At 40.1% G+C, this 20152-nt stretch overlaps 1 protein-coding gene across 1 annotated transcript; it reads left to right on the top strand.

Annotated features, from left to right (window-relative positions):
• Nucleotides 1–2896: 2896 nt before the first annotated feature.
• oprk1 (opioid receptor, kappa 1) lies at nucleotides 2897–18270 on the top strand. Its single transcript, XM_038281689.1, has 4 exons — nucleotides 2897–3036; nucleotides 3167–3491; nucleotides 12745–13097; nucleotides 15196–18270. The coding sequence occupies exons 2-4, from the start codon at nucleotides 3241–3243 to the stop codon at nucleotides 15732–15734; spliced, it is 1143 nt and encodes a 380-aa protein (XP_038137617.1). The 5' UTR covers nucleotides 2897–3036; nucleotides 3167–3240; the 3' UTR covers nucleotides 15735–18270.
• Nucleotides 18271–20152: the final 1882 nt, after the last annotated feature.

Raw genomic sequence — 20152 nt, 5'->3', positions numbered from 1 at the left:
ATATATATATATGGTGTGTGTGTGTGTGTTTGTAAATCCCCCCACCAAACACACACACACACACCATATATATATATATATATATATATATATATATATATATATATATATATATATATATATATATATATATATATATATATATATGGTGTGTGTGTGTGTGTTTGGTGGGGGGATTTACAAGTGGGGGAACTGAAGACAAAGCAGAACTAACAATGAAACCAACTAAACTACTTCCTATGATTTTGTGTTCTTGTTTTAAACAAACTGAATTGCTGGCACTCAACGTTTTTTTTTGTACAGAGAAAGAGAGAGTAAAACAAAGAAATTATGATCTTTGACTTCTTTTCCTGCCAGCAACTAAAAGCCATTTTCCATCTTCCATTGGAAGTAACAGGAAAAGAAAAAGAAAAAAAACGACTGCTTCAAGGAGCAGCAGACAAGATTGTTCCTGCGCACAAACAGACCTTTGGTGCTGTAATAATAACCAAGATTCAAAGTAAACACTGGAACTGTCTGACTGAGTCCCTCCTACAAGAGTGAAATAGATTCACTAACTCTCAGTTCAAGGTTCAGGATGCACCTTTGAGACACTTTTTTTAATCAAATATTTGTGCTGCAAAACAGGGGTCGCCTCACAAGGTCAAGCGAACGCAGTCTTGACAATGTGGGAACAGAATGACAAAAAGTCTTTGTCACTCTATTAAACACCTGGCCGTGATGGGTCTCTAAGCAACTACTGTTAGAGCACGAAGAAAAAGGAAGAGAAACAGTACCTGCTTGATGATGCACTGATTGGAACTGGGCACTCTTTGGGGTTAAGGGGTTGTGTGAGTGGGGAAGCATGTGATTTAAGTCAAGAGGACCTTTCTTCATTTAGATTCTTAGTGTCTTTCCATTTTGAGCCAGTGGGTTGACGTTGTGCTTGAGAGAAAATGGAGCAAATGAAACAGACACAATGATGCACATGAAAGAGACATCGTATAACAAGCCCACACAACTAAGACATTTTCAGACTTAAATACTCCTGATAAAATAAAAATGAGTCAGAAGGTGCCAAGGAGGTAATTAACTCCTTTTTTTCTTTTCTTTTTTTAATTAAATTGCAGTCCAATTTTCTCTTTGTGTTTTTCTTAATTCTTGGTCAAAATCTTTTTGGTCAAAATACACAACTAGAGGCAAGAGGAGCTAGAGCTAGAACTAGAGCCAGTTGTGTGTACTTTACACAACTGGCTAGAGGAGACTGTTGTTCCTATGCATAAAAGTGCTTTTAGTGAAAGAGCTTTTGCAGTGACAGCAACAGAGTGGAACTCTGTCCCTCAGAACATCAGAGAACTTACAACATACACTATTTTCAAAAAGCATCTAAATAACTGTCTCATAACACATCATTCATGTCAGCATTAGTTGAATGTCTATCATTAACAAACATATATATATATATATATATATATATATTATGTTTTATTCTGTTTTATTAACCTAAAATCTGTAGTCCAGCAAACATTTATCCTGTATTTTTAAATCAGTTTTGAAGAGTTATAGCTGTATATATATATATATATATATATATATATATATATATATATATATATATATATATATATTATGTTTTATTCTGTTTTATTAACCTAAAATTTGTAGTCCAGCACACATTTATCCTGTATTTTTAAATCAGTTTTGAAGAGTTATAGCTGTTTTTATTTGTTTTTATATGTGTATTTTTCATTGTACAATGCGTACTGTTGTGTTTTTTTAGGTAGACAATTTTACGATCTGTCGAGGGACAGCAGATGTAAAATAGCCTTTCGGCTAATTCTGGTGCATTTGCAGGAATGCTTATTAATGTACAATGTCCCTGTCAAATAAATAAATAAATAAAACCATTTAGCTCTGTTTGTGGAAACTCTTAACATACTTTTGAAACAAATGGCTTCTTTTCGGTGCAGTTGATTCTTGTAAACATATTCACAGCGTTTTTAACTTTACATATTCACTTGCATTGTGTCCATAGACCTAATTTGATCCACTGACAATTATATCTAATGACTCAATGTGAATAATGCATTTTTTTTTAAAAGAACATGAAATATTAGCAATTTAGATACAGTAGCCTAAATGTATGTTTTTTTAGAACCAACTTTCTATGCAGTAACAGCAAGAAGTGTTTCGGGGTATGTCTCTATGTTGCATTTTCTCTGAATATTATTTAGGTAATTAAGAATATGTTTGAACCTAAAAGCACTTCAGCTGTGGCTCGTGGTTTTATATTTAGAGATGTTTCCCAGCCAAATATCCTTTGCTGCCTCTAACAGTTTTTTTTTCTAGGACTGATCATAGTTTAATGACACTTTTCTTCTCATCATTTTTAACCAGCTTCTTCCTCCCTGCCGCATTAGTACTCATCTGGTTTTTGCCATCCACCATGGTTCAAAAACTGACATCTTGCTCTTATCTGGCTAGTCCCTGCTAAATAGAAGCACCATACATTGGAGTTTTAATTTGCATTTGAATTGTTTTGTTTTACGGCAAAAGATCTATAAAAGGTTAGATAGATAGGGATATGAACTGTTTACTTCTTTTTATGTGATTAATTCCACTTCTCAAAATAAAGCAAAATTATTTTAGGATTGGGTTAACACAGTTAGGAAATATTACAGTCAATATACATTTTTTTATTATTATTTTGCATTCATTGGGACTATGTGATACTATACAAATTACCAACACCCAAATAAAGCCTCTCAGCAGGTGATTACATTTGGTTTCAACCTTTCTGCTGGCAGGAATATCTATTTGCCAAGATTCTGATGTCACTCAATGAGCAGTGCGGGCTTCCAGTGCGCACCTTTGGGCGCGCAGCGGTGGCACAGTCTGTTTTTTCTTTTTCATCCTTCTTCATGCTCTGCCTAGAAACCTGTCGTTTCTGCTCATAATTTCTCCATCCGGATTGTTGGTCGTGAATCCTTATAGCTCCTCGTAATCTTGTTTGGTTTCCTTTGACGGAACTTTTTAGGGGAGGGAGGACTAAAAGAGGTAAGGTTTTTACTCCCTTGTAAAGATGCCCTTGAACGATGGCTCTTTTTTTTTCTTTTTAATTGATACTCACAATAAAACCAACATCTGTTTATGTTATTAAAAGAAAAACCTTTTCCACCTTAATTAGGTAACATTCAGCTGTTACGGGCGGTGAGTTTACGCCCCACGGCAGAAGCAGAAGGCGCGTCAGTGTTCAGCACCATGGAGAGCGGCGTGGTGCACATATTCAAAGAGGACCGCTGTGCTTCGGGCCAGCCGGGGGAGTGCGACCCGAACTTCACCTGGCAGTCCGACTCCGGCTTATCGGACATCTTCAACTACACTCCAAACGGCACCTGGGACGCGGAACCCGAGCCGATGTCACCCATCATACCCATCATAGTCGCCGTGTACTCCGTGGTGTTTGTAGTGGGCTTGGTGGGCAACTGTTTAGTAATGTATGTCATCATTAGGTGAGTTTTTATATTAAGTGTTCTTGCATTTTTTTGTCACATGTAAGTAAGTGAGGCAGCGCACATTGCCAATCTGCGCGTACAGGTGGTGCGTTATTATCTTTCCAGCGGCAGTCATGAGTGTCTGCCTTCTATTTAAGTTTAACTCTAACCAGTACATCGCTTTCATCACGTAGGAAACAATAACATTAATCTGCATTTTATATACATTTACTTACGTCTGTTTTACAGCGTTTTTCATGTTTGTGTTTGTCTACTTGGATTTCTCCTGTAGTCAAATTGTTTCTATTTTTACTTTTCATCATTTAATTGCCCAGTAAGCTAAAGGATAATAGAGACTGCATCACTTGTTTTTTTTTTAATCAAATGTAGTATTTTTTATTGCATATAAGGTCATGAGAAAAGCCTGATGCACAGCTTAAATACTGGGTTTAAAATGAGATACAAATTGAAAGGGGCAAAAGTGGGAATCATTATTATGTCAAATCCAATTAAGAGTGCCTAAGTTACTTGGTGCCTGAATTTCAGCTGGAGAGCTGAGCAGATAATTTCAAATAATGATTCCATCTTATTGTATTGTTTCAAAGTGCCACATACATGTACATTACTTAGCACAATATTTGCTCAAAAATGTTGCATAAAAATTATGTTAAAGCACTAAATCTAGGCTTTGCTTGAGAAATGTCTTTGTGGTTAAAACAATATGTTAGAATGTATGTATGAAACTGAAAAAGTTGGGCAGTGATGCAATGCACACTGGAACTTTCCTATATATAATTATTTTAACAAACAAATGTTTTTTTCCCCATAATGAATGAATTGTAGGGGTCTCTTTTTTCTAGTCAATATACCAAATTTAACCGAATTCTTAATCATTTACATCTACCCACATTCTCACAATCTTATAAATTTGTATCACCTAAATTGATTGAAGCCTTTTTGTTTGTAAAGAACAAAACTGTTAAAGTGTTTCTGATCGTCTTTGGGTCTTAAAGCAGCATAATAACAAATCTTCAGGAAAACCACAGAGCTCTGGGAGAACAGGTGTCCAGCTTCCATTCCAAAGAGCTACTATTCTTCAACTTTTAGATGTCTTCCCTCTCCAGCACACCTAAAACAAATGTTTATATTCTCCCATCAGCACATCATTCAACTCTGCAGAAAGCCTGATAATGAGACATTCATTTGATTGGTGTGTAGAGAAGCAAAGCTCAAGAACAGGAGTTGGGCACACATGTTCTAGAACAGACAGGAGAGGAAGCATGCAGCTCAACATAAAGTGTATCACATGGTTTCGGTAATATGTAGCCAATTATTACTAACATTGGGTCTGTTGATAATGTATTTTGATTTCTCTTTTTATTTGATGGCTAAACCATAAACATTTTTGATTTAAAAAAAGATATACAACATAAAATGACACACAAGCTTATTTTTTATTCATTAAGAGTCAAAGTTGTCCAGACACTGAAGTACATTCCTTCTAATGTTTCACTAAAGGGTGTGATGACAATTCAAACAAAGGACCTGACATTCTAGGACACATGGAACAGAGGATACATTCTTACTGAGTGTGGTAGTTGGAGGCATACAGCAACAGGGTTCACCATTGAGACATATACAGGCTTACAGATCCAGGGACGAACCAAAGGGAAGATGTCAAGAGACAGAAACTTGGCCATAGATCTAAAAGCAGGAGAGGTACACTGAACAAAAATATAAACGCGACACCCATTTTATTTCAGATGAACTCAAAGATCTAAAACTTTTTTAGTCCACAAGCCTGTCTAAATATGTGATAGTGAGCATCAAGATTCTCATTAAACTGCATGATTAGCACACAGGTGTGCCTTAGACTGCCCACAATAAAAAAAAAAGGGGGGGGGTAGAGATGATTGGGTTGTCAATTGTGGCCTGTGGAATACTGGTCTAGTCCTTTTCAATGCCTGTGCAAAGTTTCTGGATATTGGCAGGAAATGATACATGCTTTCACATACAACGATCCAGAGCATCCCAAACAGGCTCAATGGGTGACATGTCTGGTGAGTATACCAGCCATGCAAGAACTGTTGAACGTTTTCAGCTTCCAAGAATTTTCGACAGATCCCAGCAGCATGGGGCCGTGCATTATCCTTTAGCAACATGAGGTGATGATCATTCAGGTATGGCACAGCAGTGGGCCTCAGGAGCTCGTTGCGGCATCTCTGTGCATTCAAAATTCCATCAATAAAATGCACCTGTGGTCTTGGTCCAAAACAGACGCTTGCCCATACCATAACCCCACCACCACCATGGGTCACTCAATCCACAACATTGACATCAGAAAAATGCTCACCCACATGACACCACAAACGCTGTCTCTCCTCTGCCCTAAATAGTGTAAACTGGGATTTATCCGTGAAGTGAACACTTCTCCAACGTGTCAGACACCAGCGAATATGAGCATTTGCCCACTCTAGTCGGTTATGATGATGAACTGGAGTCCGGTGGAGACCCTGATGAGGGCAACGGGCAGATGAGTTACCCTTGAATGATTTCTGACACTTTGTGCAGAAATTCTTTGGTTATGTAAATCAATTTTTTCAGCAGGTGTCTGAGTGGCTTGTCTCAGAAGCTTATCTTGAAGGTAAAGATGTTGCATGTGGAGGTCTTGGGCTCGTGTGGTTACACTTGGTCTTCTGTTGTGAGGCTGGTTAGTTGTACTGCCAAATTCTGTAAAACCCCCTTTGGAGACAACCTTTATTAGAGAAATGAGCATTCAATACACGAGCAACAGCTCTGGTTGACATTCCTGCTCTCAGCATGCCGATTGCGTGCTCCCTCAAATCTTGCGACATCTGTGGCATTGCGCTGTCTGATAAAACTGCACATTTCAGAGTGGCCTTATATTGTGGGCAGTCTAAGACACACCTGTGCACTCATCATTGTGTCTCATCAGCATCTTGATATGGCACACCTGTTGAGTGTATTAACGAGGAATCCGTGGGGCAGAAAAGAGGTTGGGATCAGGCAGGCAAGGAAAGAAGGAGCACTGAATATTTACTCAGACAAACACTTTAGATAATCTGGCAACAGTAACTGGTTTGCAAGCTGGTTAAATAAGCTGGAAAGCAGGTGATAAGCATCATGACTGATGAAAAGTGGCAGAGCTGCAGAGGTTATAGAATAAGTGATAATGGTGCCAGGGGAAGAGCTGAATGTAAACAATCACTTTGCCAGAATCATGACAAAAAGTATGTTAGGCTACATTCAAACTGCAGGCATTAATTCTGATTTTCCTGTGAATCTTATTTAATTTCTTATCTTATTTCCAAATATATGTGACTTGTAAGTAATCTCCTGTGTGAATTGCATTCATACAACGTGTACTGCATTAGAGGATGCAATGACATCACAAGCAAGCGTGCTCTGTGTTTACAGAAGTAAACTTGGGTGGTAGTGGTGGACTATATAGACATCGGTAGACTACGCGTCATCGGGTGAGAGGCGTGCCAATAGAGCGGTCATCTTAGGTCAGACAATGCTGTGGTAATAGACAATACACGTTAATTGAGGTTAACCCTAATTTATGACTTTAGGCACTCTGAATCCAGTGAATTCTTTACTGATTTCAAGATCAATTTGCTGAATAAAATGAAAACATTTCATAGTCTACATGAGACCAACAGATTGATCTGATTTTCTGTTTTAATACATAATTCTGATTTTGTATTGACAGTTAGCAAACTTCAAGAGCTTCCTCACAGGACTGCTTGACTTTTATTTCACCTATGGGTGCACAAATAGAAGGAGACTACAAACCAGATCCAGTGGAATTGCTTTTCATAATTGGGATTTTATGACAGCTTATCTTCATGTTTCACAGTTACCATTTTTCTGGTGTTTAAAAAAGAAGTGCTAATGGGTAGCAGGGATGGTAGCAGAGAAAAGTGCTTAAACACCCTGATTTCTAAAAGGTGCGAATGTAGAGATATATTTAATATGTAACTATAAAAAAATATGTATATTTAACTACCAATATATAGATATAACTATTAATATATATTGTATACACAGCTGTATTTTTTTTTTGTCTGTATAGGCTGTTGGGATCCAAGGTTTGCCCTCCAGAGGGCGGTGTGGATCCCATTCTGTAGCTTCTGTTTCTGTTTGTATCCCTTCCTGTGGGCTTCTGTTTCTGTTGGGATCCAGAGGTTTGCCCACCTGAGGGCGCCATGGATCCTCTCTTGGGAGCTGGTTCTCTGCACTCAGCTGATTCCAATCAGCTCTGCTGATTAGCCTCCCACTATATAAGCTGTTTGATAGCTTCACTCTGAGCCGGATCGTAGCCATGGGTTTCCAAGCCTTGCCATGTTCTCCCATGTCATTGCCATGCCTGCCTGAATCTGCTTATCGGTGCCTGTTAAACCCAGTCTGTCTGAACCAGCGAACCAGTGAGTTTGAGCTTGTTTATCTGTCCCTGAGTTAACCTGTGCTCTGTCTTCTCTGCCTTCCAGGGCAGAACCTTGTGTGTCACTAATAAATATTGGACTTAATCCTGCCTCTGTGTATGTGGAGTTCTGCATCCTTGGGCTAGCAAACCAACCACGCATCATGACAGAACGATCCGGCCAACAAGCTAGCCCAGCAGACTCCACCCACGCTCACCTGGTGGGGCCCGCTCGGCGCAGTCTGCTGCCTCCCAAGTGGGAGGCGCAGCTGCAACACTACTATGAGGTATTGGCCTCCTTAGCCCCTGAGCCCACTTTGTGCCTTCCAGAGACCCCTGAGCAGCTCTTAAGGAGGCGGATGCACCGGAGTTTAGGGGATTACCTTCGTGAGGTGGAGACGGAGCTGAGACGAGTCGACGAGGAGTGGATTCTTTTTGTGCAGGAGATGAGGGGGCATCTTGGGATCCCTGCTCCTGATTCGAAGCCGCAATGGGCGGCCTCCTCAGTCCCTGATTCGGAACCGCGACCGGCCGCCACCTGTCTACCTGTGGAGCCACAATCGATGGTCTCCCCAGCTTCTGGGGTGGAGCCGCAGTCGGCGGTTTACTCCGAGCCTCCTCCTGTGGAACCACAATCAGTGGTTTCCCCAGCTCCTGATGCGGAGCCGCAATGGGCGGCTTCCTCTGTTCCTGACCGGGAGCCGCAACCAGCGGGCTCCCCTGTTCCTGATGCGGAGCCGCAATGGGCGGCTTCCTCTGTTCCTGACCGGGAGCCGCAGCCAGCGGGCTCCCCTGTTCCTGATGTGAAGCCGCAATGGGCGGCCTCTTCTGTTCCTGATCCGGAGCCGCAATCTGCAGCCTCCTGGGTTCCTGTGGAGCCACAGTCGGTGGTCTCCCCTGCTCCTGGGGTGGAGCTGCAGTCGGCGGCTTCCCCTGAGCCTCCTCCTGAGCTGCAGTCGACGCTTTCCTCTGAGCCTCCTCCTGAGCTGCAGTCGACGCTTTCCTCTGAGCCTCCTCCTGAGCTGCAGTCGACGCTTTCCTCTGAGCCTTCCCCTGAGCCACAGTCGTCGGTTGCTGCTGAGTCTGTTGCTGTGTCGCTGAAGCAGAGACGGCGTCCTCCTCAACGCTTCCCGCAGCAGCTGAGACGGCGTTCACCTCGACGCTCCCCGCAGCAGCTGAGACGGCGTTCTCCTCGTTGCTCACCGCAGAGGCAGAGACGGCGTCCAACTCGGAGCTTCCTACAGCAGCAGAAAAAGCGTCCTCCTCCGCGCTTCCTGCTGCAGCAGAGAAGGCGCCCTCCTCCATGACCCCCGCAGCTTTTGAGACGCCGGCCTTACGGCCGGCCACCTGAGACTCTGCCTTGTCCCCGGCCCCTCGGCCGGCCACCTGAGACTATGCCTTGCTGCCGGCCCCACGGCAGGCCACCTGAGACCTAGCCTTGCTACCAGGCCCCACGGCCAGTCCCCTGAGACTTTTTCCTGTCCTCGCCCACCCCGGGTGGGTTGTTTTGATTTTTGGACTCTGTTTCTGTTTTTGTGCCTGGCCCCCCGTGCCTGTTTCCCCCTCTGTTCGCCCTAGGTGGGTTGTTTTGGTTTCTGTTTTTTTGTTTTTGGGCGTCTGGTATCCGCCCTTGAGGGGGGGGGTACTGTTGGGATCCAAGGTTTGCCCTCCAGAGGGCGGTGTGGATCCCATTCTGTAGCTTCTGTTTCTGTTTGTATCCCTTCCTGTGGGCTTCTGTTTCTGTTGGGATCCAGAGGTTTGCCCACCTGAGGGCGCCATGGATCCTCTCCTGGGAGCTGGTTCTCTGCACTCAGCTGATTCCAATCAGCTCTGCTGATTAGCCTCCCACTATATAAGCTGTTTGATAGCTTCACTCTGAGCCGGATCGTAGCCATGGGTTTCCAAGCCTTGCCATGTTCTCCCATGTCATTGCCATGCCTGCCTGAATCTGCTTATCGGTGCCTGTTAAACCCAGTCTGTCTGAACCAGCGAACCAGTGAGGCTGAGCTTGTTTATCTGTCCCTGAGTTAACCTGTGCTCTGTCTTCTCTGCCTTCCAGGGCAGAACCTTGTGTGTCACTAATAAATATTGGACTTAATCCTGCCTCTGTGTCTGGGGAGTTCTGCATCCTTGGGCTAGCAAACCAACCACGCATCATGACATAGGCTAGACATTGAACATAGTAAATCTTCTCGGATCCAACAAAGATAGCTTCATATATATACATATATATATATATACAGTATATATATATATATATATATATATATATGAAGCTATCTTTGTTGGATCCGAGAAGATTTACTATGTTCAATGTCTAGCCTATACAGACAAAAAAAAATACAGCTGTGTATACAATATATATTAATAGTTATATCTATATATTCGTAGTTAAATATACATATTTTTTTAAAGTTACATATTCAGAATCAGAATCAGAATCAAGTTTATTGCCAAGTAGGTTTGCACTTACAAGGAATTTGACTTGGTGCTGTTGGTGCAGACAAAAAAACAAAACAAAATAGCAAAATAAGATAGAATATATATATATATATATATATATATATATACACAGAAGCTATATACAAACAGTAGACTGTGCGTTAATGTAACGCAGAAATCCTGAATGGGGGAGAGAAACATTGTCCAGTGTCACGGGCGGGTCTTGACCTTGTTGATAAGGCCGATAGCAGATGGGAAAAAACTGTTTTTGTGACGGGAGGTTCTGGTCCTGATGGACCGCAGCCTCCTGCCAGAGGGTAATGGCTGAAATAGTCTGTGACTGGGGTGCGAGGGATCAGCCACAATCTTCCCTGCACGCCTCAGAGTCCTGGAGGCGTGCAGCTCCTGGAGAGATGGGAGGTTGCAGCCGATCACCTTCTCTGCAGACCGGATGACACGCTGCAGTCTGCTCTTGTCCTTGGCGGTGGCACCAGCGTACCAGATGGTGATGGAGGAGGTGAGGATGGACTCAATGATGGAGGAGTAGAACTGCACCATCATTGTCCTGGGCAGGTTGAATTTCTTCAGCTGCCGCAGGAAGTACATCCTCTGCTGGGCTTTCTTGGTGAGGGAGTCGATGTTCAGCTCCCACTTTAGGTCCTGAGAGATGATAGATCCCAGGAAGCGGAAAGACTCCACAGTGTCAATGGTGGAGTCACAGAGGGTGATGGGGGTAGCTGGGGCTGCGCTCTTTCTAAAGTCTACAACCAACTCCACTGTTTTTAGAGCGTTGAGCTCCAGGTTGTTCTCCCTGCACCAGGTCACCAGATGGTCAGCCTCCCACCTGTAGGCGGACTCGTCACCATCGGAGATCAGTCCGATGAGAGTGGTGTCGTCTGCGAACTTCAGGAGCTTGACAGACTGATGACTGGAGGTGCAGCTGTTGGTGTACAGGGAGAAGAGCAGAGGAGAAAGAACACAGCCCTGGGGGGAACCAGTGCTGATGAGCTGTGAGTCGGAGAACTGTGTTCCCAGCTTTACGTGCTGCTTCCTGTCCGATAGGAAGTCTGTGATCCACCTGCAGGTGGAGTCAGGCACATTCAGCTGGGAGAGCTTCTCCTGGAGCAGAGCTGGGATGATTGTGTTGAAGGCCGAGCTAAAGTCCACAAACAGGATCCTGGCGTAGGTTCCTGCGGAGTCCAGGTGCTGGAGAATGTGGTGAAGGGCCAGGTTGACAGCGTCATCTACAGACCGGTTGGCTCTGTAGGCAAACTGGAAGGGGTCCAGGAGGGGGTCCGTGATTTCTTTCAGGTGTGACAGCACAAGACGCTCGAAGGACTTCATGACCACAGAGGTCAGGGCGACGGGTCTAAAGTCATTAAGTCCTGTGGTCCTTGGCTTCTTGGGGACAGGGATGATGGTGGAGGATTTAAAGCAGGCTGGCACGTGACATGTCGCCAGTGAGGTGTTAAAAATGTCTGTGAACACTGGAGACAGCTGGTCAGCACAGAGCTTCAAAGTGGATGGAGTGACAGAATCTGGTCCAGCAGATTTCCGGGGGTTCTGTTTTTTGAAGATTTTGTTTACATCTCTCTCTTTTATGGAAAGAGTTGTCACTGAGGAGGAGGAGGTGGAGGTGATCTGTTGGGTGGTGTTGTGGGGGGTGGATGCATGACTGTCCCTTTGTCTGTCGAAACGACAGTAGAAGTTGTTCAGGTCGTTGGCTAACTGTCGGTCGTATATTAAATATATCTCTACATTCGCACCTTATATATATATATATATTATATATATAGATATATACATATAGATATATATGTATATATATATATATATATATATACATATAGATATATACATGTATATATATATATATATATATATATATATATATATATATATATATATATATACATATATATATATATACATAATATATACATGTCATAATACGCATTTTCAAAGAGCAATACTTAAAATCACTGAATAATAATAACAATATTTTATATAAAAATATAATATTTATATTATATAATGTTATAGTATTTTAATATAAAACTTTGTGTTTATCATATTAATATCTAATTGCAAAATATATAACTTTGTATAGTTATATACAAAGTGCAGTTTGAGTTCAGTTTAAATAGTTTTCAATCTGAGTTAATATGTGTTATCTGACTGAAAGGTCATTTTAATATTTATTTTGTTTTTTAAAGGGTTATGTTAGAGATTATTGTCATATTACCTTTGACTCGTCTTCCTTATAATGAGATCTGAGGTGTTTAATATTAATATTAAAATTTGGTTCTTACAGTGTCGAATGGAGTTCAGTTATTCCATAAATGTGGTTTTACCGCCCATTTTCATATTCTCCCTTTGCAGATACACCAAAATGAAAACAGCCACTAACATCTACATCTTCAACCTGGCTGTGGCTGATGCCCTGGTCACTACTACCATGCCCTTCCAGAGCACTGACTACCTGCTCAGTTCCTGGCCATTTGGCGAGGTGGCGTGTAAGGTCTTCATCTCCATCGACTACTACAACATGTTCACCAGTATTTTCACCCTGACCATGATGAGCGTGGATCGATATATTGCCGTGTGTCACCCAGTCAAGGCCCTGGATTTCCGCACCCCTGTGAAGGCAAAGATCATTAATGTGATCATCTGGGTGCTCTCCTCAGCTGCTGGGATCCCTGCCATGGTGCTGGGCAGCACCAATACCAACAATGGTAAATCAGTCTTAGTCCTGTTCTTAGATTTTTCCTTCATTTTCTAACTGCCAAACTTTCATTGTCCTTTCATTTAAGAATATTTGCCCCTAGTTATTCTAATTGACTGCCTCAATTTATTGAACAAGACCTTCTTAATAAAAGTCTAGAAGAGCTGCTAGTCTTGACAGGAAAATTGTTTCTAAACTGACATTCACTTTATGAAAAGCTATTAGATCATTATCTCATCATTTTAATCTGACCTGAGGACCTTTCTAAAGACAAACATTTATCTCTCGGTTTTACATTACTTTCCTTTGAATCTGCCCACATTTTGTCAAATTACAACATCACAATATAAAGTGCTTTAATGGGATTTTATGTGACAGACCAGCACAAATAGTGTATGTTTGTAGTGTGTTTGTAAACTGAAAATGACAAAAATCCCAAAATAATTTAGAAAACATGAAAAGTAAAACCTGGTGGTGTTTTAATTCAGGCCCCTTTTCTGATAGCCCTGGAAAAAGTAAAGGAGCATCAAACTACTTATTGTGTCCAGGAAATAACTTTAAGACAAAGAAGTTGAATTCTGAAAAGGCACCATTTTTTAGTTACATAAAAAAATATATATTCTATATATGAAGGAGACAAAGCAAACTTGAGCAAGAAGATAACATGGTATGGTATCATAAAAATTATTCTTGATTGGTCAAAAGTTAAACCCTGCCCATAATTTTTAAAGCAAAATGTGTGAAATCTAAAATGATGGTTGCAGCATTATGCTTTTAGGATGCTCTAATCCAGCTGGTCAGAGTTCACCAAAATGCTGGAGATAAAAATTTAGGGAAAACGTGAAATAAAGGAGAAAATATCACAATACAAAACTGGTCTAAGCAAACTCTAAAAGAGTTGCACCTAAAGTTGCAGCAAAGTTCGGGGCCCCAGAGAGACATAGCTAAGATCTCCTTTGCATGTCTGCACCTCAGGGAGTAGTGCAGCATAATTTAACAGGCATTTCAAGGTTGTTGACAAAAATATTATCAGACATGTGGTTAGAGTACTCACCACGAAGGTTCAACATGGCCAAAAGGGTTCTAGAGCTCATTTCTGTCTGAAAAACTACAATGTTTAAATCAAGATTAATTCCGTTCTTAGTATACACTTTTGGTACCAATGTAAAGGTAACACATCATTTTTTTTTTCTTGTTTAAGGAATGATGCAAATGTTACAATTTGTGATTTATTGCATTCATAACCCACCCGCTGTAGCTCAGAGACCCCCATACTGAAGACCTTCATGTTATTCCATCAGATTTACCAAAATGTTGAAAAAATACTATGAAGTTTGTGGGTGAAACACAACAAAATGTAAAAAAAAATGTTAAGATTTTTAAGGCAGTTAAAAAGATTGTCATGATCTACAGAAGTGTGTGAATAAGAAGATAAAAAGATTTTTTACAAATCTGTTAACCACTGATTTTTTGTTTTGTTTAGCAAAAGTCTATTTTTTTAAAGGGGTCCAGTTGTATACTATGAGTTAATAATTCTAAGCCAGGAGCTCACTTAGTCAGCATAAAAAGGTTTTCTGATTAAATTATCTTGCCCCATAGGCTTATTATCTGTTATTTCTGTGTTTTAAAAATTTTTAGTCTATTTTTCAGTAAACATCAGCATTTTTTCTTACTATTTATCATTAAAAGACCAGGTGACTCAAAGTAAAGTATTAACTTCCCTATCGGGGGTTTTGACAGAAAAAACAAAAGTAAAAAAAATCAAGTGTGGAAAAGTGTAAAACAATATCAAATGTCTAGATGGACAAGACAGAAGCAATCCTTTGAAAACATAAACATTGGTATTTACTGAAGCAGGGGCTAAAACTGCCAAAGCTACATAGGTGTGGAATAAGTGAGTAAGTACTGACAGCAAATGGCAAAGTTTATGTCTGCTGGTCACTACTTGCATATACTATTATCGCTTGGCTATTTTTCTATATCTTGATATTGAAATTCAGTTAGGCAGTATGACTGGTCCCCTTTCAAATTTCTTAAGCCTTATAGCTGTTCTGCTGTTTGATCACATTATTTAATCTAATTATTCTGTAACTCTTCCATGATAACAGGGACCACAGAATGTGCTTTACAGTTCCCTGAGCCTTACACCTACTGGGACACCCTGATGAAGATATGTGTTTTCATCTTCGCATTTGTGGCGCCCCTTATCATCATCTCTGTTTGCTACACCCTGATGGTGCTGCGACTGAAGAGCGTGCGCCTCCTGTCAGGCTCACGCGAGAAAGACCGTAACCTACGCCGGATCACTCGCCTGGTGCTGGTGGTGGTTGCTGTCTTTGTGGTGTGCTGGACGCCCATCCACATCTTCATCCTTGTCAAAGCGTTGTCAGCCAACATACCCGAGACCACCGCCGTCATGGCTGCCTACTTCTTCTGCGTGGCACTGGGCTACACCAACAGCAGCCTCAACCCCATCCTTTATGCTTTCCTGGATGAGAACTTTAAGAGGTGCTTCAGAGACTTCTGCTGCCCTGGAGGGCGGGGTCAGGGTGACTGTCACGGGGTGAGCAGAGTTAGGAGCACGCTGCGGGATCACACCTGTGCCACTGAAGGGAGGGGAGATGGGAGACAAGCCAGGCCCGTATGACTAGCCATGAACATGTCCTCCAGGCCTTACCAAAGCTGGGAGGACTCTATTGACCTGTGTCTAACTCAAATCACTACAACGATCTAAGAGGAATCAGTATTTCCTTAATAAATCCAATAAAAGACCAAAACCAACAATGATTTCAACTTTCCCAGAATTCCACAATGCTATCAATATTCTAATGTATTGCCCATAATAATGTAACTCTAAGTTGAAGCTATTTTATATATTAACATTTTGAACATCCCATTAAGTCATAATCTGAACATTTTCAAACCAATCCTAGACATAGACTCCAATATGTCAACGAATAACAAAATCCACTTGTACAGCCCAAATGTCATTGATTAGGATAGGAAAAACCTAAACAAACTCTGGAAGTCTTGTCACTGAGATCAATCTAGCTGCCGATTTCACTTTCAATGTTACATTATGATTACCTTCATATTCAATTTTGGATACACAGAATAGTTGCTAACTTTGCTAAATTAGAAACAGTGTGGGAGCAGTTTAGCTAAAATGAAGAGGTTTGCTTATTTTAGGCAAGAGACCAAGAAGAATAGTTAAATCTGAAAACATTCATGACAACATTTAACATTCTGATTACGTTAGCTGTGCTGATACTGGCATATTTACATTGATGCTTTAAGCTTTCATGTGGATAAACGTGGATTGTCCTAATTCAAATAAGTAAATAAAATTCAGATATATCATGATCAGCACATAAGTACATGTAGAAATAAGGAAAAATGGATTTGAATGTTTGCTGATTCCTTCTAAAAATTCAAATGTCATAAAACATGTTGATGGCTATCCTGACTGTTAGTAGAGGGTAATGCATAGACCAACATTTTAGATTTCATTAAAGTGGCTTTTGTGTACACTATAAGTACGCATTTAAAAAAAAGGCCAATTTAAATAGACGGGATAACACCCATTCCGCTTTTTAACTCAATATTAGTATTATTTAAAGAGTCGCTTGTCAAGGTCTTATGTTGGTTTTGGTCTTTGTATGAGATTTGTCGCATACATAGTAACTTTATTGAAATCAAACTTAGACCATAGGCATGCACGATGGTGGTCTACATTAGAGACTTTGGATGTAACCCAATCACAATGTACATATTTAATAACTGATTAACTTCCTACTGTGGAAAGCTAAAGCTAAACTGTTAGCACCTTGGCATCATTTATTACCGGTACATGTTGATGGATTTCCACTATTTGCTGTGGCTAGATGCAAATGTTTTGTTCCTTTGACCTGCATGTTCCCCAAGTGGCTGTCGCAGTAAGGTGAATAATGGCGTTCTCACATGCTCAAAAGATTAACTGCAGCTGCAGGCAGAGAGTGAGTACAATAACTCCCCTGTTCATTCTAGGGAAGGGATTTGTTAATAGTATTTTTTACAGCTTATTAACAACATATGTCAGTGATAATTTTGTGCTTTGCAGTACTACGTATTTGTGAACTGTTGTTTAAAGAACAATCTTTGTAGAATATTCACTCTCCACTCAGGAATCATTCTCTGTCAATCGCAAATGAAGCGAGGTTCTTGATCCTTGACCAGACAGTTGACTCTGAAGGCAGTTGGCAGTGGAAAACAGATCAGCACTTTCGGTCTTCAGAGAGAAACTTTGCATCATAATGAGGTGTTCTCTCGTTGAGACTCTACCTCACAACCAAGCATTTTCAACTGTGAGATTTTGGTGCTGTGCACAATCCATGGACATTTCATCTTCTTCGTCTAAAAGTATGATTAACATATGTACAGTAGAGGGCTTCAGAGCTAAAGTCAATGACTTTATAGCATATGTGCAAAATAAAAGACATCCACACATTTTTAATGAGAACCACATTATCTGGTTGAGTGTACATTTCTGCTTAAATTGTATCGTTACAGGTTAATATTTGTGAATTTGTGAATGTATGATAAAGGTTAATAAGTGAAACTGAATGGTTGCTAACTAAATAAAAGGGCAGCATTCTTTATTGAAACCTTAATAGCCGCCAACCTCCTCATTTATACAATTACCGAAGTTTTCATCATGTTCATGAAATGTATTTGATGTAACCAAGTTTGAATTGTATTAGCAGAAATGTATATCATGTTTTTTATTATATCTTGCAAAATAATCCTTTTAATGGATTTGCCGCCTTGCTTTTTTGAATGCTGTGAAAATAGTGGTCCGTTTGATTAGATAAGATATTTATTCTATAAATTTGCTTCAGGATTATATTACTGCAGTAGTTCTATTAAAAAGTTGTTCTTGTGCCTTGTTTTTATGCCTTTAGCCACTATAAGACTTATTTTTATCATTGTAACTTAGCAGAGAATCAGTTTTACAAAGGATATCCTATTTTAGTCACTGTTGTTCATTCATTGAACAAAATCCTTTAATATGAACCAAGCTCTGAGTCTCACACATGCAGTAATTATTGTTCCATCTGATATCTTGATGTATCTCTTAGCTTTGGGTGTCAAACATTGTTTTGTAAATGCACTATAAAGTGACAATAAAGGTGTGAAAAAATAAAGTTGGAATTTCATTGGCATTCTGACTTTAAAAGAGGATTCAGTTGCTAATCATATTCATTTAGGTTCCAAGGAGAAATAATCTGCCATGAAATTGTTTCTCTCCTTGTCATGATTTCTTCTTTTTTTAATTTTTGCACTGCTTCATTCAGCTCTCATACAATAGTTGAGTTTCCATGGTGAGAGAGCTGCCTGAGATGGTCCTAGACTTGTGTTAATTGTTAGGCACTGAGTGCTGCAGCCTTGCACAGGAATTAGAGAACAAAACAAAGAAATAGTCTCAATGCAAGAAGCTCAAGGTTATTTCAAATCAGATTTACAAAAAAGAGAAGAAAATGGGAGGAAGAAAGGATCCTGAAGGAGTGACAGATGTGCAACATTCTTAGTTTTCACATGATTAAGTCGGAATTCTGCAAAAAAAAAAATCTTTACCACTTAATATCTCGTTTATTGCATTCAAAATAGCAAGAATTAAGTAAAATGTAAAACGTTATGTCACCATAAGAATAAACAAGAGGAAGAGAATAATGGAAGTTGGTTTAACCATGTTATAATCTAAATAGAAATCATTTTTGATGGTTGAAAAGTTTTAAAGCTTTATTTTACCAGTACAGCTTTTTTTTGGATAGCAATTAATGAAGAGCCAAGTATCAGCTGCGCGTGTGTGCAATGCAAGACCCAAAACACAAGCATAAAGTAGATAGAATTATGTAAAAGAGTTTCAATAAAACTAAAAAGACAGAGAAACAAAAAACATAAGTATTGGGACAGCAAACACTGCATCTGAAACAGGATGGAATAAAAATGTTTTGGACATAAACATCAGGGATAAAACGGGGTCAGACAAAAAAAAAAAAAAAAAAAGGAGAAAATGATTGGAAAAGAAAAAAAGAACTATGTTTATTTTCCCACAGTGGGGAAATTGAATGAAACACAAATAAAAAGATGGAGAAGCAGATAAAAAATAAGAATAAAAGAGAGAGCAGTACCGGAAAATCCACACAATCAGTAAAAAATATTAGACAATACTCAAGGACAGGGTTTCAAAGAAAATGGACCTAAATAAATTACACAAAATAAAAAAAAGACCTAAAGAACTGGTTTATTGATAAAATTACTCCGCATTTATGTTGTCCATCCTTTTATTTCTAGTTCTACCCTAAAAAGGGGCTTATTATTGTTATCCTTTTCCTCAGCAGAGTGATTGGGCTCCATACATTACATGTCTGGGTCCAGACATCTATCGAGGAACTTATCACAGCTTCTTCTATAACCACGACAGCTCAGATCTTTTTTCACCCTGACAGATCAGTAGATGTTTCCCCAATCCATCTTTCCCTCCGCCTGCTTCATTCGACCATCACTCCTATGCAAGACACTTGAACTCCCCTATCTGAGGCAGTGGGCATTTTTATATTTAAGAAATCGTGACCTCACACTTCTTCAAGAACTATGTTGAAATAATATCAATAAAATATAGGTTTGCATTTTCTGCCACCATAACTGTATTATATGAAGATCATGCTGGGTGTTTTTTGTGTAAAAGAAAGCAGATTTAGAGGAAATATAAACTAAAGAGCTTTGATGTTTCTGTAAAATTACTGACCAATACTGTAGTTTGGACTCAAGGTTCGGTTAGGATAGCAGAGTCGAGTCGATGCATTCAAGCTGTTAACTGCAGTTTTTCGTTCAAGGCCACCTGCTGGGATGATTAAAAGGCTCCACCTCTCCTTCATCTGAAATGCTATTGATATGCTTTAGGGCAATTAACATTCTGACAGAGTTCCCTGCATTGCAAATTCACTGTTGCAAATCCACAGTTGCCTTTCACATATTTATACAAAGTTTAAAGATTCATTACCCCCCCGTTTCTCTAGTGTCATG

The sequence above is a fragment of the Cyprinodon tularosa genome, unplaced genomic scaffold (genome assembly GCF_016077235.1).
Source record: "Cyprinodon tularosa strain WSP-4 unplaced genomic scaffold, ASM1607723v1 ctg174, whole genome shotgun sequence".
NCBI lineage: Eukaryota > Metazoa > Chordata > Actinopteri > Cyprinodontiformes > Cyprinodontidae > Cyprinodon > Cyprinodon tularosa.
Note: the sequence above shows the minus strand (reverse complement) of the source record. Positions and strands in the feature narration are given on the sequence as shown.